This window comes from Taudactylus pleione, unplaced genomic scaffold, assembly GCF_031769625.1.
Source record: "Taudactylus pleione unplaced genomic scaffold, aTauple2 ptg000652l, whole genome shotgun sequence".
NCBI classification, from domain to species: Eukaryota; Metazoa; Chordata; class Amphibia; order Anura; family Myobatrachidae; genus Taudactylus; species Taudactylus pleione.
Genome location: NW_028285054.1, coordinates 2,138,004 through 2,156,463, shown reverse-complemented (window position 1 = coordinate 2,156,463; position 18,460 = coordinate 2,138,004). Strand labels below are relative to the sequence as shown.

General features: G+C 42.5%; 1 protein-coding gene across 1 annotated transcript; it reads right to left on the bottom strand.

Moving 5' to 3' along the window:
* Positions 1 to 445: 445 nt before the first annotated feature.
* CKB (creatine kinase B) lies at positions 446 to 17,821 on the bottom strand. The gene is made up of 8 exons (XM_088455354.1): positions 17,714 to 17,821; positions 15,602 to 15,806; positions 12,871 to 13,025; positions 11,806 to 11,938; positions 8,004 to 8,175; positions 6,560 to 6,683; positions 4,562 to 4,751; positions 446 to 979 (listed from the first exon to the last, which is right to left on the bottom strand). The coding sequence occupies exons 2-8, from the start codon at positions 15,792 to 15,794 to the stop codon at positions 801 to 803; spliced, it is 1,146 nt and encodes a 381-aa protein (XP_088311480.1). The 5' UTR covers positions 15,795 to 15,806; positions 17,714 to 17,821; the 3' UTR covers positions 446 to 800.
* Positions 17,822 to 18,460: the final 639 nt, after the last annotated feature.

Sequence of the window (18,460 nt, the reverse complement as noted above, 5' to 3'; positions counted from 1 at the left end):
GAGGGTGTCACAATGGTTAACATTGTTGCCTCTCAACACTGACATGGGTACAATTCTGAATAAGACAGTGTAGAGTTTGTATGTTCTCCCCATGCATGCACAGTTTTCCTCTCGCTATGACTAAATTAACATGTGCATGAATTAGACCACAGGTTCCCAAACTCTGTCCTCAGGTCTCCCACATGTTTTCCAGTTCTCTTCACAGAATCAAAAGTGAATTATAACCACCTGTGGATCTTTTAAAATGTATCAGTGAGTAATGAATACACCTGTGCACCTGCAAAACGTGATCTGTGTGGGGTCCTGAGGACAGAGTTTGAGAACCACTGAATTAGACAATATAGGATTGTAAGCTCCACTGGTGCAGGGAGCAATGTGATAGGATTCTTTGTGTAGTGTTCGGTAATATGTAGGTGCTACATAAATAAAAGACACTGTGCTCTCATTTGTTTCCAGAATAGCAGCTTTTATCCATAAATAAAATAACAGCATATTCTTAGTGTCAGGAAAGGACGATTGCTTAGTCAACATTCTAAGAGGGACGCAAAGCCGAAGCAGTAACTGCATTTTGCATCTGATCTGCAGAAATTAGACACATCAAGGCAAGACCATTGTTTAATGTTCTATTTCAGTAACATTGCAGCCATCGAGAAAAATAAAAAAAATTAAAAATAAAAATAAAACCCAAACATGAACAGATGGAAGACATTTCTACATTGTTACTAAGCAGGAGTTGGGTCCCAAGGTCTCAGTGAGGCTATTGATCCAATAAATTAGAAAGCATGGCCATTAAAGTGCATTTATTTCTGTGCTGGGATGAGGTCATTGATGGACTGGCCTTTCTCCAGGCGTTTTTCCATCTCGATAAGGAGTTTCACACCATCAACCACCGTCTGAACCAATTCCACCTCTGAGAAGCCCAGACGATCGGCGTTTGAAACATCGAAGATTCCGCCAACAGCTGCTGTATCAACGCCACCTGACAAGGAGAACATTGGGTAAGTGTCTATGCCATAAAGTTAGACAGATTTATACAAAAAGGTGGCCAACACTGATGTACAGAGAAAGCCCGGCTGTGGTGTTAGGGTTAATACAGACTAGAACGGATAGTGAGGGCAGTATTGTGTAAGTACCTGGTGGTGAGTAAGGCTGCCAGCACAATGGTTTGCATATATATTAACTCCTCATGGGCAGTGACACCCAAGTGTTTCAGTTGTTTGCTTCCACACAGTGAAGGCGCCATTCTTTGAGGTGGGTGTGTTCTACCATGTCACAATGTCAAATATTTACGCTGCCAGATTGCTGACAGCCTGCATGTCAACAATACATTTTATCAATTGACTTGACAATGTTGACAGCGAAGGTTAGGGTTAGTTGACAATGTCAGCATTCAGACCATGTCAATACTCTCAGTAGTGAATCCAGAGGGAGAAGGGTGAGCAATCAGGGAAATTGCCCTCTATACCACACATCCCTCTTCCTGGTTGAGACCGGCGGGGGGAAATTATATATATATATATATATATATATATATATATATATATATATATATATATATATGAGTTTGGGGCAATCACCCCCTTATACACCTACTCCCCTTTTCCTGGAGGAGCAGTACGCCCCCCCCCCCCCCCATCTTTCAGACTAATCAATATTAAACTAGGAAATCACAACATTAGGTTTAGTGAGTCAACAGTCTACAAATTACTTAATCCACAGTGTGTACATCCCAGATTGCACATGTACCATGAAAAATTTTTCCAAATAAAATAGTCATGTACAGTTTGAAAACATTTATGAACCAATTCGGTTTAAAAAAATAAATAAATAAAGAATTGCCAGTCAGTCACACTAATAGATATTATAAATAAAAAGGCAAGCAGTATTTTCACAGGATATTTACTTTAACACCAATTATACTAAAATGGGGGTTGGGGGGTAGGGTGATAGATCTCTATTTAACACTCGATTCATTTATACCAGGTCCATCGCTAAAACAAAAAAAACACCATCATTAAATGATCTGGTAACAATAGCTATTACTTTTGCTACATAACCATTATTAACAGCAAGTTATAATTAACAAAAGAAAGCTATACAAGATCAAAAGTATCTTGAATATTCGGCACCATCTTTTATTGATGCTAGTTACATAATAGCCAGTCATTAGGAAGAGGTTTATGGGATTTTGGATGAATCGTTAGGAAATTGTTACTTTTGCTACATAACATACACATTGGACAAGAAAACTATTGTTGCCAGATAAATCTAATGCTAGTATTTCTTTTAGCAATGCTATAAATTCAGATTAAATAGAATTATATACTGGCCGGTGTTATATTATATATTTACATATTTTAGTAAAATTGGGAATTTAAATAAATATCCTGTGAAAATATGGCTTGCCAGCACCATCGGTTTTATTTAAATGATCCTTTTTTAGGTTGAGTACTCCCTTAATTATAGAAAGCAGATAGCTGACACACCGCACTGAGGCTAATTGGTGCCATGTTTTGTTTTTCATTAATTGGATATTAAATAGAGTTTTAGACCTAGACCAGGGGCTGCACTGTGAGTTTAACGAAACCGAGAACACAAATTAAATGGTTCATTGCCATTATATTTGTACAGTTTTGAAATTACGTTGTGTCCTCATACACCCATCCCTTTTCCACCACATAGTGCAAGAAGCCCAGCGCAATTTCCTTGCCGTGTTCTCTCATCTTTGGGCCCGATTCAGAGTTGCATGCAAACCCGATTGTTTACGCACAACTCCGATGGTGTGTGGACTGCACATGTGACAGAGCCAGTGCCGAGATGGAGCTCGTGTCAGTTTTCGGTGAAGCCACAGCCTGCCATTTGGGAGCAGGGAGGCTGTCCATGTCATAAAATGGGGGAGTGTTGACCCACGTCTGGACGCAGATTTACTGGCCTCAGCAGTGGAGTTCAGGAAGCTATTCTAAGCAAGCTTATTCAGATGGCTAATGGCTGCCTGATGTCTTCGGATGCAGCCCTAGGATCTGTGATGCCAGCAGTGGGTGTGTTGCCTTTAGACACCTCCTGCGGCATTAGCATAATTTTGTATTGCCGGGCGATGCATATAGTGTACAAATCTGAATATGGCCCTTAGGGTGGGAAGTACCAAGGTTGCGGTGAGCATTCCACCAGTCACTGCAAACGTACCAATATATGAGGTTAGTATCGCAAAGGATAGCTTTTGCAATAAGAGCTGCCCTTTGCGAAGCAGCGGATGCCGGGTGCAGGAAGTCCCGGGCTCCTCCTCCTCCCTGCACCCAGAAGATTAGGAGGAGCAGGACCCAGGAGGCGACCAGGACTCAGGTGAGTGGAGGCCAGTGGCGAAGCATCTGGTGCGGTATGCCCATAAGCTTTTATAGGGTAACACCAGATTTTTGTGGAGTTATCCTCTTCACTGATAATAGGGCAGCTGGGGCTTAGTACATATAGAAATGCGGTAAAAACCCTGAAAACGGGTTTTACCGCATTTTTCCTTTAGTACATCCCGCCCTTAGTCCGCAAATAGCGTACTATGAACTTAGGACTAATGACTTGAGGAAAGGTGTATGAACACATCTGTACAAGTTAGTATACCCCCTAAATCTCTGCTCATACCAGGTGGAAATTTTCCCCCTCTTAAGAGATACAGATAAGTAAAATCTGTGACCAGAGGTTCCCAAACTCAGCCTTCAAGGCTCCCTAAATTCAGGTTTTAAGGATATCCATGTTTGACCACAGGGGACTTAATATCTCAGTCAATTTGAATTAACCACCTTTGCTTAACCATGGATCTCTAAAACCTGAACTATTGGGGAGCCTTGAGGACCATGTTTGGGAATTAGTGTGTGACAATCGGACCACCAAGTAGTGTTTCTCGGCTTCTAGAATATCTAGAAATTCAGCCTCTGAATGTACTACCAACAGAGTCTTCAATTAAACACCTATTCAAATTGGTGAAGCGTGGAATTGTAGACACAAGCTAGATATATTTAAATCTGATCAGAGAAGTTTGAGGTAGCAGAACATCGGGGTTCCAAAAAAACAAAACCATTTAAGCCACAGTTTGCATCCATTAGGTCCCCATTTTTCCCAAGACCATTCCTTTTCTACCTGAAATCTAACTCCATTATATCTTCAAAATTAAGGGTGCAGAAGTACTAAGTAGAATTTGGGACAGACTGTCCAATGCTGCCCATCCACTAGGCGATTAAACGATAATCATTTTAGTGAACGATTTGCAAAAAATGAATAACGACCAGCGATGTGTACTCCCGCTGGTAGTTTTGGAAATCGAGCAAACATGCTGGACAGCCTGACGATAACGTTATGTTCAGCATGTTTGCAGATGATTGTCAGTCTAATGTGCCTACACTGAACGACCAACTACTGCACGATTACAATGTCGTAACCGTGCAGTCTTGCCTGTCTTCTAGTGGATGGGCAGCAGAACAGTTTATGATCAATTATTTTTATTTAGGTTTCAAAAAGGACTAGATCCACCATACAAAAGACAATCCTGTTTCCATGGTCATTGTCAAGGCCTTACCTGTTCCTCTCTTTTGCAGCCTGAGCCTCTTCAAGATTTCCCCAAACTTTTCACTCTTGCTCAAATTTGGCAACTTAATATGTACACCAGCACGGAGGCCAGTTCCAAGGTTGGAGGGACAGGTTAGAACATACCCAAGATGTTGGTTCCACATAAATTTGTAATCTTTGTTCTTGAAAGAAGATTCAATCTAAAGAGAAAAACCAAGGAGGAGACCCATAAATTAGTATCTGCAGCATCCAAAAAAAATGACTCTCCCATATAGAACATTCAAAAGTCATAACCTGCAATCAATTAATCACGTTTCGGGCTGGGTGGAGTGGGAAATGGAGATGATACATATTGTGAATAGACCACAATGAAAAGTCTGTACCAATATTCATGTGAATGCACCCAATCACAATGGGAAAATCCAGTCATCTCATTGGTTTATAGAAAGAATTGTAACTGCTGCAGCCATGCAGACCTCTTTTAACTTTACCACAGCCGTTAGATCACTTTCAGCACTGATTGGCTGGTGCCATCTACAATTCTCCAACCAATGCATTAGAAGTGCCCAGCACTGGTTGGTGGAGGATTCTCACTATTCACTGTAGTACCAGTACTGCATAACTTCCTGTAAGGTCCTCTATTATAGGGTCACTGGAGTGGGCTCTCCCCTGAGCACTGGTCAGATGAGGCTGCTTGGCAATTGCTAATTGTATTGGAAAAACATTTTAAGTATTTTTACTACCTTTGTAGGACCATGAATGTTTTGACCAAACACTAGTCGCTGCATGTATAAGCAAAATGATAATGAGGAATGGGGAGAGCAGAGAACATTGTACATATGTGAATGTTCATAGGATGTTGGCACCACCAGTGCAATATACAATATGTGGTAAATAATGCTGGAAGTAGAACATGCACAAGATGAAAGTGACTACACCAATCATGTGTTTATTTGTAGGAAAACCTGTATAACCAATATAAAAACACAAAAAGATGTCCGACACCAGTAATGCTGTGTAAATGGTTGGAGCCATTATGAATGTGGCGAGTTTGGCTGTGGAGCACGGCCCCAGATCTATGATACAGCTGGATGCCAGTAATCAGATGTAAACGGTCACATCTGTTATGTCAGTAGAAGTTTTTTTTTTTTTTCAATTGTGTTTATTGATAAAAAAAACAACTTTATTTTGCACCCTTTTCCATGTCCATTGTTGATGTATGACATTTCACAATACATATGGAATGATAACAATTCAACGTTTTTCAATTAGAGTACAAAGAAAATATATTCGGCATAATATAACAATGCATTGATGCCATAACTAACTGACAATATGGTGTTCTGTTAATATCTAAAGTCACTAAAATGGGGTGATCCTGTGGATAGTATCACCAAGTTGTACCATGTGGTAAGACTAACTGCCTTCCTAAGAATTTAGTTGGGGGAACGAAACAGACATATACAAGAAAGCCAAATAGGAATTTTTTTTGCTCGAGATTCTACATCTAATGAACATACCAACCAATCCATTTGATACAAGTCCATGAATCTAGGTAGCATGAGAGAAGTGGGGATGGGATCAGCATGAGATAAAATAGTTTTCTTTGAGGCCACTGCAACCTGAACTAATAAAGGCCTTGAGAATGTAGATTGTTTGGTATGGTATTGTAATTCCAAAAAGCCCAACTCATGTGAACCGTGAATGATGCACAAAATTCAATATTAATGTAGTTTTGGACTGCATCCCAAAAGTTTTTTACTACTGGGCAAAACCACATACAATGAGCTAAATCTGTCAGAAACAAGAGTAGCTTGGACATTGTATCACTCCTGTACAGCTTAGGGGGGAGGTCTCTTGTTTGGTGTGCACCTTCTGCAGTTAGGAATAAGGGGAGGTCTCTTGTTTGGCATGCACCTTCTGCAGTTAGTAATAAGGGGAGGTCTCTTGTTTGGCATGCACCTTCTGCAGTTAGTAATCACATAATGTGCAATGTTTTACCACTCACCTTTGTCAGCCCATCGCAGAACCTCTTGAAGACCTCATTCAGGTTACCACCCTTTTGCATGGAGATCACACGAAGATGATCCTCCTCATTGATCCAGACAAGGAAAGTCTTGTTGTCATTGTGCCTTATAGAGCATAGAGTGCATTTGTTAGAACTTCCACATAATATATTCAATTGGCTCATGCATTGCTCACACCTCTCATAGTAATGGTTTTGCATGTTCCAACTACTCAGTCCTGGCTGAACGGATTACTGCTAGACGAATCCCCCGAACCTGCTACATTTGGCTAGAAGGTGTTAAATTAATGAGTGGTAGTCATCCTGAAATGCACAACTTGTAACTCCATGACAATCATCTGCAAATAGCTCATAAGTAGCTGTAGTATAGGTCAAGGTGCAGGGGTTGTGAGCAGAAGCCCAGATTAAGGCTTTTATCCAGCTTATTGTGAAAGCCGGAAGCAAGCCAGTAAGACTCAAGACAGCCGTTATATCAGGTTCCCAAACTCCGCCATTACAGTCCAGGTTTTAAGGATAGCAATGCTTGAGCACAGGTGACTTAATTAGTAACTCAGTCAATTTGATTTAACCATCTGGATTAAAGGATGGATAGCCTTAAAACCTGGACTGTAATGAGAGAGTTTGGGAACCTCTGAGTTAGGTGGTTTGAGGAGCTTTCCCAAACGGACACAAGGTTGTGTGTAACTTATCCGTCCCATGTTCCATTACAGATCTACGTGGGGGATTATAGTACAAGTAGTGAAGGGGACCCAGAGCAGAGATGCTACTTCCTAATAAAGGGCCCAAATCTGATGCGGGCACATCTGTGGCTGCCTGCTTGCTACCATATGCTAATGAGGTATCCACACGGCTATAGAGCTTATCAGTCTTCATACAGATGGCCTGCCCTCCCACCTCTGTTCCATCCGTAGTAGTCATTAGTAACAGGACTTACGCCCACTCCATGCTGGGTGCAAAAGAGCAATCACAAACAGGTGTCAGTCTCCGTAGGCACGCTCAAAACAATCACAGAAGTTGGCCCACACACAAACCACTGCCAGGAGACTGATCTGTTCCATGTGTCCGCACAGTAACAGCCCAGGAATTCCCATTAACATCTCCGTCCATGTGTGTATGTATAATATAGAGCATGCAATTGCTTTTTATGGTGCATCCACCCGCACTTGGACGTGCATGAGACTCAGAACCAGACTTAAAGTCTTAAAGTGAACCAGTCACCTTCCCATCTGCATATTTCATCCCAGCAGGGATAATTGCTCTCAGATTGGATGTTTTCTGGCTGAAATAACGTTCAGCCCATGAACTATGAGCAAAGGAAATCATTGCAGCACTACTTTATAGGAAATCAGGTTCTGAATATCACACGTTCTACTTAATGGATTGGCTGAGTATTATTCAGGACAAAAAAAAGTGTTACATCACCCACCAGATTCCCCTGGCATCAGGCCAGTCGCGGGCCATTCCAGAGGCCAAGAGGAGAGGAGAGACTGGCTTGTCAAAAAGGAAGTGATCATCAATAAGCTGCTGCTGCTCTTCATCACTCATATTCTTGAGAGCATAGTACTTTCCTTTCAGGTCACCGTCCAGACTAGCGAGAGCTGGAAGACAGGGTTCACACAAGTCACTTTACCTACCCAAAAGGAAAAGAAAGACACTATAGTGCAGAGTAGACTGCGCTCTCCATGATAGGTTATGAATTAGACCTTGTAACCTCAACCTCCTCCTAGAAGCTGCCAACATCTAGCCCCCAGACTCACTGCAGCCCCCTCTGCCCCCACATAGGACACAAGTTACCATTCAGTTATAAACCATGTTACACTGCCACAATGAATGTGCTACATGTCAACAGCTTGCACAGTTCCTGGCCAAAAAGACACTTTAGTATATGTGGCCATTTATATTCCCTTTACAATGGCTACAGGTAAAACCAGTAATAGAAGGTTGTGCTTTTAAACAGGAAGACTTGCAGCCAGAGTATATAAGGAAAGAGATTTGAAAATTACAATATACAAAATAGCTATTCTTAAGAGGCATACAGGGCCGGCTCTTGGGGTGTTCGACCAGTGCGGTCGTACAGGGGCGCCACCCGTAGAGGGCACACCCCTCCCCAGCATCCCGATTTCAGCGGGACAGTACTGTCCCACCCGCGGGTGGTCAAATCGGGAGGCTGGGGACCCCCACCACTGCAGCTGTGCCAGACTACCAGAGAGTGAATTGATGCCGCGCACATGTGCACGGCAACCATTCACTGACGGGAGAGGGCTGGGGGAAGCCCAGCCAGTGACTGAGTGCTGGGCTTTACCCCCAGCCTGAAGTTATTTGGAGGTGTGCCATGCGGGCACGCCTCCAAATAACGTCACACAGGGGGCGTGGCCTATGGTAATTAGGCCACGCCACTAATTTGGCTTCGCAGCGCACAAGGTTAGGGCGCACTCTCAACAGCCGGCACAGGGTGCTCAGAACCCTGGGGGCATACCTACTAGACCAGTGGTTCCCAAACTTTTTAGAATCACGACACCCTAGAGCAAGGGTCTCCAACCTTGACCCTCCAGCTGCTGTGGAACTACACATCCCAGCATGCACTGCCACCTTTTTGATATAACAGCATGCTAAAACTATGGCAGTGTATGCTGGGATGTGTATTTCCAAAGCAGCTAGAGGGCCAAGGTTGAAGACCCCTGCCCTAGAGTATCAGCATTGTTTTCACGGCACCCCTAAGCTAGAAGTTTGTTATTGAGAAATTCAGAAAAGAAAAAAAAAAAATATATATATATATATATATATATATATATATATATAAATAAAATAAATTGTGCTTACCTGTCATCCTTAGGTCAGTTATGTGGTGGAGGACAGGTAATATTTATATTATATTGACCATAACTAATTTGATTTGGTACTGGACCACCAAACAGAGGCACCCCTGCAAGTGTCCTGAGGCACCCCAGGGTGTCACGGCGCACAGTTTGGGAACCACTTTACTAGACAATAAAACTGAATGATACCGTTAAATGATATATTGTTCATATATTCTAGTGTGTATGGTCCAAACGACCAATGATACGTGCTCCCGCGAGTCATTAACGGGGTCGCCTATCGGCTGTACATGCAGCCCAACCTAGGGATATCGTGAACGATGCCATGCTTCCGGCTGATCCGCCATCTTATCCGATGATTGGCAAGTGTGTATGCACTTACCAATCGTCGCCCAGATGTGTCCTGCCAGACGTCTGGGTGGGCAGTCACCAGCGGCCTCTGCAGCAAGTGTACAGGTTGTCAGCTGACCGCCCATACACAAGACAATGCAGATATAGCTGCCTATGTATCGGCCATCGGATGTGCTGCCCAGACAACGCGATATGTCTGAACACCGACATGCCCACGATATATCGGCCATTCAATTGAACGGCCGATATGTCAGTCATTGCGTCCCCAGCATAATGCAATTGATATGGCAGTCCTTGGAGTCACTTTAGAACCCTGTCCTGCAGCTTTGAACAGAGTAACAAATAAATTTTCGATCCACTCAGATTGAACCAATGACAGCTCCCGGTTCTGTTGGGCCAGGAGTAGACCGAGGGCTGCACGCAACAAAGTAACTGTTGCGGCAGCTGCTCATGTACGATACACTCCGGAGCAGGTATCTTACAGTCAAACTGGGTGCACACTACACGATATATTGTTCCGAACCGCATTGAAACAATCGTACAGTGTGTACGCCCGATTGCGCATGCACAACGTTCGTTCATTGCATCATCCCATCTGCTGTGCAGATGAACAACAAGTGCTACACGCACAATGTAATGACACACTGCACAGTCATTCACCGGATTGTGCGATTGTATAGGGCATGAGAGATTATGTAATGTTACATCGCACTGTCAGCTGGTTCACACAATTTATAGTATATACCAGCTTTAGATACAGTATAGGGGGTTCTATTTGCAAAATATACTTATTTTGCACATTTACTCCTAAAATAAATGATCCAAAAAAAAAAAAAACACCCCTTCCCTTGCATCAGTTTCCAAGTCATGAGTGTCGAGTGCACTATAAACACATTCAAGTGCATCCATTGTGTGAATAAACATCATGTAGTAACAACCTTATATACATTTAATTTGTTTGCCAGTGTGGATTTTCCCCGACTCTCTGCCAATCCCTGGAGGTGGTGCCATCACTATCAGAGTCTGAGGTTTCTTCTCTGTTCCCGATAATCTATTCCAAATATGGTCAGATGTACATACCCCTTCATGTATTAAAAAAACAACAACAAAACACACGCTTTTCCCCACTATTGAAAAAAAATACATAAGGTAATGTCCCTCACCTTACAATCCCACATTGTGGATCAGGCCTGGCCAACCTGTGGCTCCTAGCTGTTGTAGTTTCACAAGTCCTAGCATGCTTTACCAGATGATCAGTGAGGGTATGCTGGGACTTGTAGTTTCACAACAGCTGGAGAGCCACAGGTTGGCCAGGCCTGGTGTAGATCATAAGACAGCATTAATTTCTTATATTTACCAGGTACAATGTGTTTATTTAAACTGCATGGACGGGGTGTAAGAGGAAGAAAATGAACCCCACAAACAAGGACAAACCAACCTTATATTGGGTATAAGCTCTCTAGAGCAAGCAGAATCTCATATTGCTGCTGTTAGGGCGTTCTGAGACCTGTAGTTCCACGACAGCTCTGGAGTATATAGCTGCAACAAATGCTTGAAGAGGAACAGAAGACTGCAAATATATCTTAAGGACATCACAGGAGCCGGAGATGTGCGATACTCGGGATACAGAGCTTCCCATCCTATTCCATATTAGAGCAAGTCGGAAAGAATTTTCTTTCCCCACTATAAGCCAAGTTCCATTATGTGACATTACCATATACAGACAGGTATTCAGTAGGATCTGGAAGAAGGAAGTTACTTCCTTAAAAAGGTATGTTACTAGAAAGTGACACCCAGATTTCAGTATCCCTTACTGAATGAAAGGATAACCCGAGGAGTTGTACAATGTCACAGTTTATTATTTATATGGCAGGAGCATACTCACTGGTTGCCATCAATACAAAATGTACAGGCATATTACAGCCTTACTCTGCTTAGGGTTTCAGTTTGTCCTATTTACAGATTCTACCAATGGAAAGTCACCGAGCACACGGAAAGAACTCGGAGGTTTAACTTCTAATTAAAGTAAGGCTCATCATCTATTTACAGGAGTGAGATTACCTTCAATGGAGAGTGTTTCAATGGCTCGTCTTTCTCCGCGGCTGCAGTGAGGCGGTAGGCAAAACCCCTTAATGCTCCTACCGGTTCGGACACGGGAGCTGAGGACGTAATTTGGGTCTAGATCATCACCACCCTAATTTATACACAGGAGTTATTATAAAAAAAATTAAAAAATAAAATGACAATGTTACAACAATAGTGCAGTCTACAGGTGAGGTAGTTGGTAGACAGTGAAAATGTTGACCAGTGTCAGCATTATAAACTTTGAGCATGACGATTTACCATGATGTCTAAAGTTATAATGCCGACATGGTTAAAAGGCTTTAAACATTAGTTCTGTGTTGGCATTTTCAGGTATATTAAGATAAAAGTTCTTTAAATTTCCCAGTGTTTGGTAAATATTTTAATACAACTTTAGGAGTGGGAAGATGATATTTTAGGTGACAATACACAAAACTATTACTCTGGAGAATGGACTTCTGGGAAATGTAGTTTAGGTGGCACATTGATTTACTCACTAGCTGAACAAGGCTGCCATGTACAATACTAGCCTGCACTAAAGAGCCCCAATACAGATGGTGAACATGCTAATTCATATCTCTCTATACCAAGCTCCATGAAGTATAGACATCATAAAAACATTTAATGGGTGGTGGCAAACACTACATTTTTTTCCATGTCACTTGCAAATATATTAAGTTTGGATGCTCTTGCCCATACATAAATTACAAAATCTCAGAATTCTAGACCATGCAATACCAATACACAGGACATAGAACTCTCCCTGAGGGAAGCACTTGTACAGATGTTAGAGAAGTCACACTTTAAAGCAAAGCTGTCAGCAACTGAACAAGCCAGCAAGTGTAATGAAGGCAATGTTGGGCTTGTGCTATAGATTGCATAAACCAGGTGTAGGCAACATGTGGAACTCCAGCTTGCAGTTCGGGCATGCTGGGATGTGCAGTTCTTCACGCTGCCTTGTCCTGGCATAAGCTATACCAGTTATTTTACTTTAAACTCCTGCAACAGTTTCGCCGATTGTGAGAAGTTGCAGACTCCACCCACCTTCAGATTTTCAGCGTTCAGGTCTGTCTTGTGCTGGTCTGTTGGCTTGTAGCCGCCATGCCTATCCTCAATGATGGGGTCAAAAAGCTCCTTGAACTCGTCATAACATTCTTCATCCCCAGCGACACATCCCACTGTCATAATATAAGGGTGACCTGTGCAAGTACAGCAGTCATTAGGCGAAGGACTTGGAAGTCTGTCAGAGATCCCCTAACCTGCCCATTACCGTGTAAAGAGGCTCAGACGTGCATTTTATGAAACTGGGTGGCCTATGGGTCCAAGCTTTCGTATCACTAAGATACAGGTTATGAAAAGTGCAACCAAACCCATCCAGATAAGAGGCTGTTATGTAGTCCACTCAGAATCATGTGCCGTTACAATACAAGCCTGCAGAGAGCAGACATTTACAGCACATATCATTCCAGGGTAGTATAATCATTGACGCAAATTGTCCCAGTTTCCAGGACATGCCCAGATTTATCAAAGAGTGATATTCTTGTTATTAGTCTTAAATAGTGCTTCAACCAATCAGCTCCTAACTTTCATTTTTCAAACACATGACAGTTAGGGGCTGATTGGTTGGAGCACCATTTAAAAAGATTAGTAACAAGTGATAACATTCATTTAGAATGTAAGTTATCACGAGCAGGGACCTCTTCCCTTATGATTCTCTTTACATTTCTTCTAGTCCTTACTCCCCATAAGGGCACCTAACACTTGACTGCCCTGCTGCTTATTGTGAGTGCTTTAATCGCTATTGAAGCAATGTATATAAATAGTGTGCTTGTCCTGCACTGTAATGTACTGTAAGTTATTTGTTTACTTATTCATTTTAAGTAAGGCGCTTCGGAACACTTGTGGCACCATATAAATAAAGGATAATAACTAATAATAACCAACAAGAATATCACTCCTTGATAAATCTGGGCCACTGCACGGTTGAAGGGCAGTGGTAGATATCCTGCTGCACGCCATTTGGGAGTTTGGAAAAGGGCTGTCCAGCCGCAGAGATGCTTAAAACGCTGCATGTAGGCATACATTTGCATTTAGTTCTGTGCACACAACGCGAGTGTAATTACATCCACCTTGCATTCAGCCGCATTATGTGCAAGTGCATTCATTTAATAAGGCAGAATGACCACTGGGCCTACTCCATCCGTCTCCGCCACAGGCCGTATGGACTAGTTCTGTCACTCGCATCCTGAGCTTCCATATTGTTTATGGGCAAGTCTGGCTGGTGTGCTACCACCATGAAACACAGACATATATACAATTTCAAATGGCCCGGTCAGTCACCTCAATGCTCAGGGCTGGGGAACCGTGCCGACGGCCATTACTGTGATGGAGACCGGACAGACTTGAGAGGAGTGCTGGCCACCGGGGTATGTATGGGAGTGTGTAGGAAGGCGGAGACTAAAGTGACCCATTTTACTCGTTTACCATAAGTTACTATGCAAAATTAGTGTCCTATCATACGCAAGGACTACATCTATATTTCCCACATTAAAGCAGCTTTAACGCACTACCACAGAGTCTGCGTTCATGCAACATTTTACGCCGTGCACCTTATTTTTAGTGACAAGAGCTTAATTTGAAAATATACCCTTTAGATAAAACTTACATGTTCTTTGACATAGGCCTACATGCAGTTACCAAAAAGGCTTGTTAGTACAGACATACTTCCTTGCGCCAAAGTTGTGTCTGGAATGTGCGCGCCAGTCAAAGATAGTCTCTACCGTAGAGAATTAGTACTATGAATGTCAGTCTAAAACAGATATCCTTGTTAGAATACATTTTTCCAAACACGCTTTAAAACCAGCAAACCTCAATTATAGAGCACATTAATCGCTTACACAGAGGAGGCAGACATTTTGGGCTTATCTAGTATTCATGAGAAGTCAGTCTCCATTCATTAGATCTAGAGAAGTCAGTCAGACATGAAGCACGTTGCTTTATCCCTCAGCCTATCAATTTCCAAGGATCTAGTGACAGAGTTCTCAGAATGTCTCTGCTCACAAAATGGCTGCCCACACGGTGTGTAAACGATGGCTGAGTTTTAAACCAGGTTAACAGGCATGCTTTTTAATTTTACCAGGATTGTCTACCCCGGTCTGTAATTACACCATCCAGAGTGAAGCCACTGGGGGTCATTCTGTTTCTCAAGGTCTTGTACATTTTAAAAGTAAAGACTTTCGCCAAATGGTGGTTGTGTTTGCATAGGTCAGGAAATTCTTCATCTGCTGACAGCCTCAAGGGGATTGGCTGGGCCATGTTAAGTTTGCTGGAGTGAAAGTAAAACACTGTACAGGTTAAAATCTGATCTCCCTTGTTAATAGAAGTGCTTCAAAAGGTTACTTGCATGAAAGTTTGCTGTAATTAAAAATAAAAAAAGTTCAGATAAATCATAGAATATTAGCACCACTTATATGTTAGAGCAGTGATTCCCAACCTCGGTCCTCAAGGCACACTATCAGTTCTGGTTTTAGTAATATCCAGGCTTGAGCACAGATGGTTAAAATCAAAATAACTGAGGTCTTAATTTAATCACCTGTGCTCAAGAATGGTAATCCTTAAAACCTGGACGTTAGTGTGCCTTGAGGACCGTGGTTGGGAACCCCTGTGTTAGAGGACTAGTCCTTTAAGTCCTACTGAACGGAATAGAGATCTAGCTTGAGCACTTCCAGTAATGAGGGTGAACAGATGGCAGAGTGGATGAAGAGAGACTTTTTACCTGGGTTATCAACCCCAGTTTGAATGACATCATCCACCGTAAATCCACTCGGCGTCTGTCTCTCCCTCAGTTTCAAGTACAGTTCCTTTGTCAGCACCTTGGCCATATGGTTGTTATGGGCACTCAAGTCTGGGAACTCCTCGTCCACGGAGAACTTCAGTTTCATCAAGTTGTGGGTGTTGCCGAAAGGCATGATTGCACTTTACTGTAAGATTATGAGGAACAAAAGGTGAAACTTTACACACATCTAGTGCATGACCTTTACGCACGACCTCTGAGAAGCACTGTAGTAGTTCTCCATCCATGCCAATGAAGGGCAGCCTAGAAACTAGCTGTTGCTGGACTATATGTGCCCTTGCCCCCAAACAAGAGGTTGGTATGCACCCAGGGGTATTACACATTCTGTAAACCTTGGACAGAATACAGGCCTGGTAATCTCATTATAGATCACAGGGAGGCCTAACATACTTGAGCAGCTAATGGCCTACACTCCAGCAAGAAACTAAACTAGGTTACTTATGTGATAAACAAGTGTGACCATTTAATCACACTGGCCATATGTTATTGGCTCATATTTGCAGATTCCAGCGATATAGAAGCTAGATTTAAAGTGTCAATTTTCCGGCAAAAGAAAAAAAAAAAACCTGTTTAAATCTAGCGCTATTTGGTCAGAATCGCGTAGGTGGCAGCAAATCAGAGCCCAATACATTTGATCAGTGTCCATTTCATAATCAGGAGGTGCAGCAATTCTGGCTGTCAAAGACCCATATAATAGTCCAACAAAATATATCCAATATTTACAAAAATTAAGAACTAATGCACTTTGTCCCCAAACAGGTTTGTACTATAGTATTTTGATCTAGAAAGGCAGACATGTAGGATTTAAGAACCTGAAGCCACAAAATATACGCCAAAGCCAGTCAATGTAAGCTGGGACTTTTAGTTCAACGTCAGCTAAAGAGCCACATATAGAATATTCCCATAAACCCCTTCCACTAATTCTATAGCAATGGACTATAACATTTTAAATATCACAGAAAAGCAACCGCCTTTTACAGATAAATATGAGATGTAAAGACAGCTGGCATTTGTCTAGTGCATGCTTAAGCAGCCACCAGAAGACACAATGGAACAGGAGATGCAGAATACAGATAGAGATTCATTTCTGCGCAACATAGTTAACTGTTAGCAATATGAAACTAAAGGCTTGTAAAGCAATTCAGTGGTGGCATGGATTGTATCCATCCTATACACCTTATCCTGCTATCAGTTCTACGGCCTAGTAGTGAAAATGGTCTATGCTGCAATAATAAGTCACCCCAAGTGCTGTTGGCCCCGAGCCTACAGGCTGCACCATAGCATAAAATAGTATCAGTAGGGGGCACTGTAGAGCTGGGACAGGAAGAAAAAAAAAAATACAAAACAGTTAATTTAACTATTTAACGGTATTCCATGTAAAGACATTTTTGTTTGCAGAAGACTGCCTCCCACCTCCTCCACTAAGTAGCACATTCTAATCATGATAGCAGCAGAGAAATACAGTGTAGCAAGAGGTGCAGCCTGTGCTGACTCACCCATTCACAAAATCCCTGCGTTCTTGGCTAAAGGGCGATTTCATGCGCGCAAGTGTACATAATGTCAGTTGCGGATCCACTATAAGCAGCAGATTTCGGAATGCAAAAGCTGCAACGCCCCAGCCTAGACAGGGACACATCCCAAGGACATGAGACACGTTACGCTTCCAGCGCAGCTTCCCCATCTGCGAGCCCCTCCAGGAGCTTCCCCTGTGCGCTCCCCCCGTGCGCAATAACGCCAGGAACACCCCGATCAAAGACAATTACGCAGCAGCAGAGGACTGTGTGCTGATCCAAACTGGACTAGCGGATAAAGCACAAGACCAGAGCCTCCAAACAATCGGGACATTGCTAAGCATAACGCCTCCGTACCAGCCACAATAACCCCTTCATAGCCAGAGCAGTAATGCAATCTTCCAGTCATTGCAGAGGCAGACATCATCTGCAGAACGTTTGTATCCCATGCACGCATAAAATGCAGCCTGCTTTCCCTTCCATCTCCATACATGATCAGCAAGTAACAGTAATTGTTACTTACCTGGTAATTTTTTGTTACTGGAGACAAATTATTAAAGACCCTGACTACACTTCAGGACCAACAAGCACCCAGACCTGAAGGGATGTGTGTGAAATGTTGCTTCTATCCCCTTTATATACCATGTACATACCACCCTGCCATTGGCTGCTATTTATATTCCATTCATTGGATTGGCAGGCTGGGAGAGGGAAGTGTCAGTCCGACCTCTAATCAATGTGCTTCCATGTTGCCAGATCTGGCCCTGGCTGCATTGTGCACTGTATAATGTCATTCAGGTGACTGATAGCGACCTGCAGCGGTGTCTGCTAAGGGCACCTGTTCCCAGGTGCACTATCTATCACTATCAGGATCTATGTGACGCCAGGCAGGTCATTTATTCAGATATGCATGCATTTTATGGTACTAGGTTAACAATGCAAAAAACACATAACATACTGTGAGATGCAATAGGACAAAGGCACAATATCATATGCAATACGAATAATAAGAGTATAATAATACATTGATCTTGGCAACTGTCGCTATTTTTCTCTCATGCAATTAATGACATTCATTTATGTGCAGCAAAACCTGAGAGAAGTTGAGGTACAGTCAAACCCTAATTATTTATTTATTATTTATTTATTACAAGTTAATTATATAGTGCACACATATTCTGCAGTGCTTTACAGAAAATATCTAACCTTTTACATCAGTCCCTGACCCAGTGGAGTTTACAATCTATATTCCCTGCCCCAGGGCTGGATC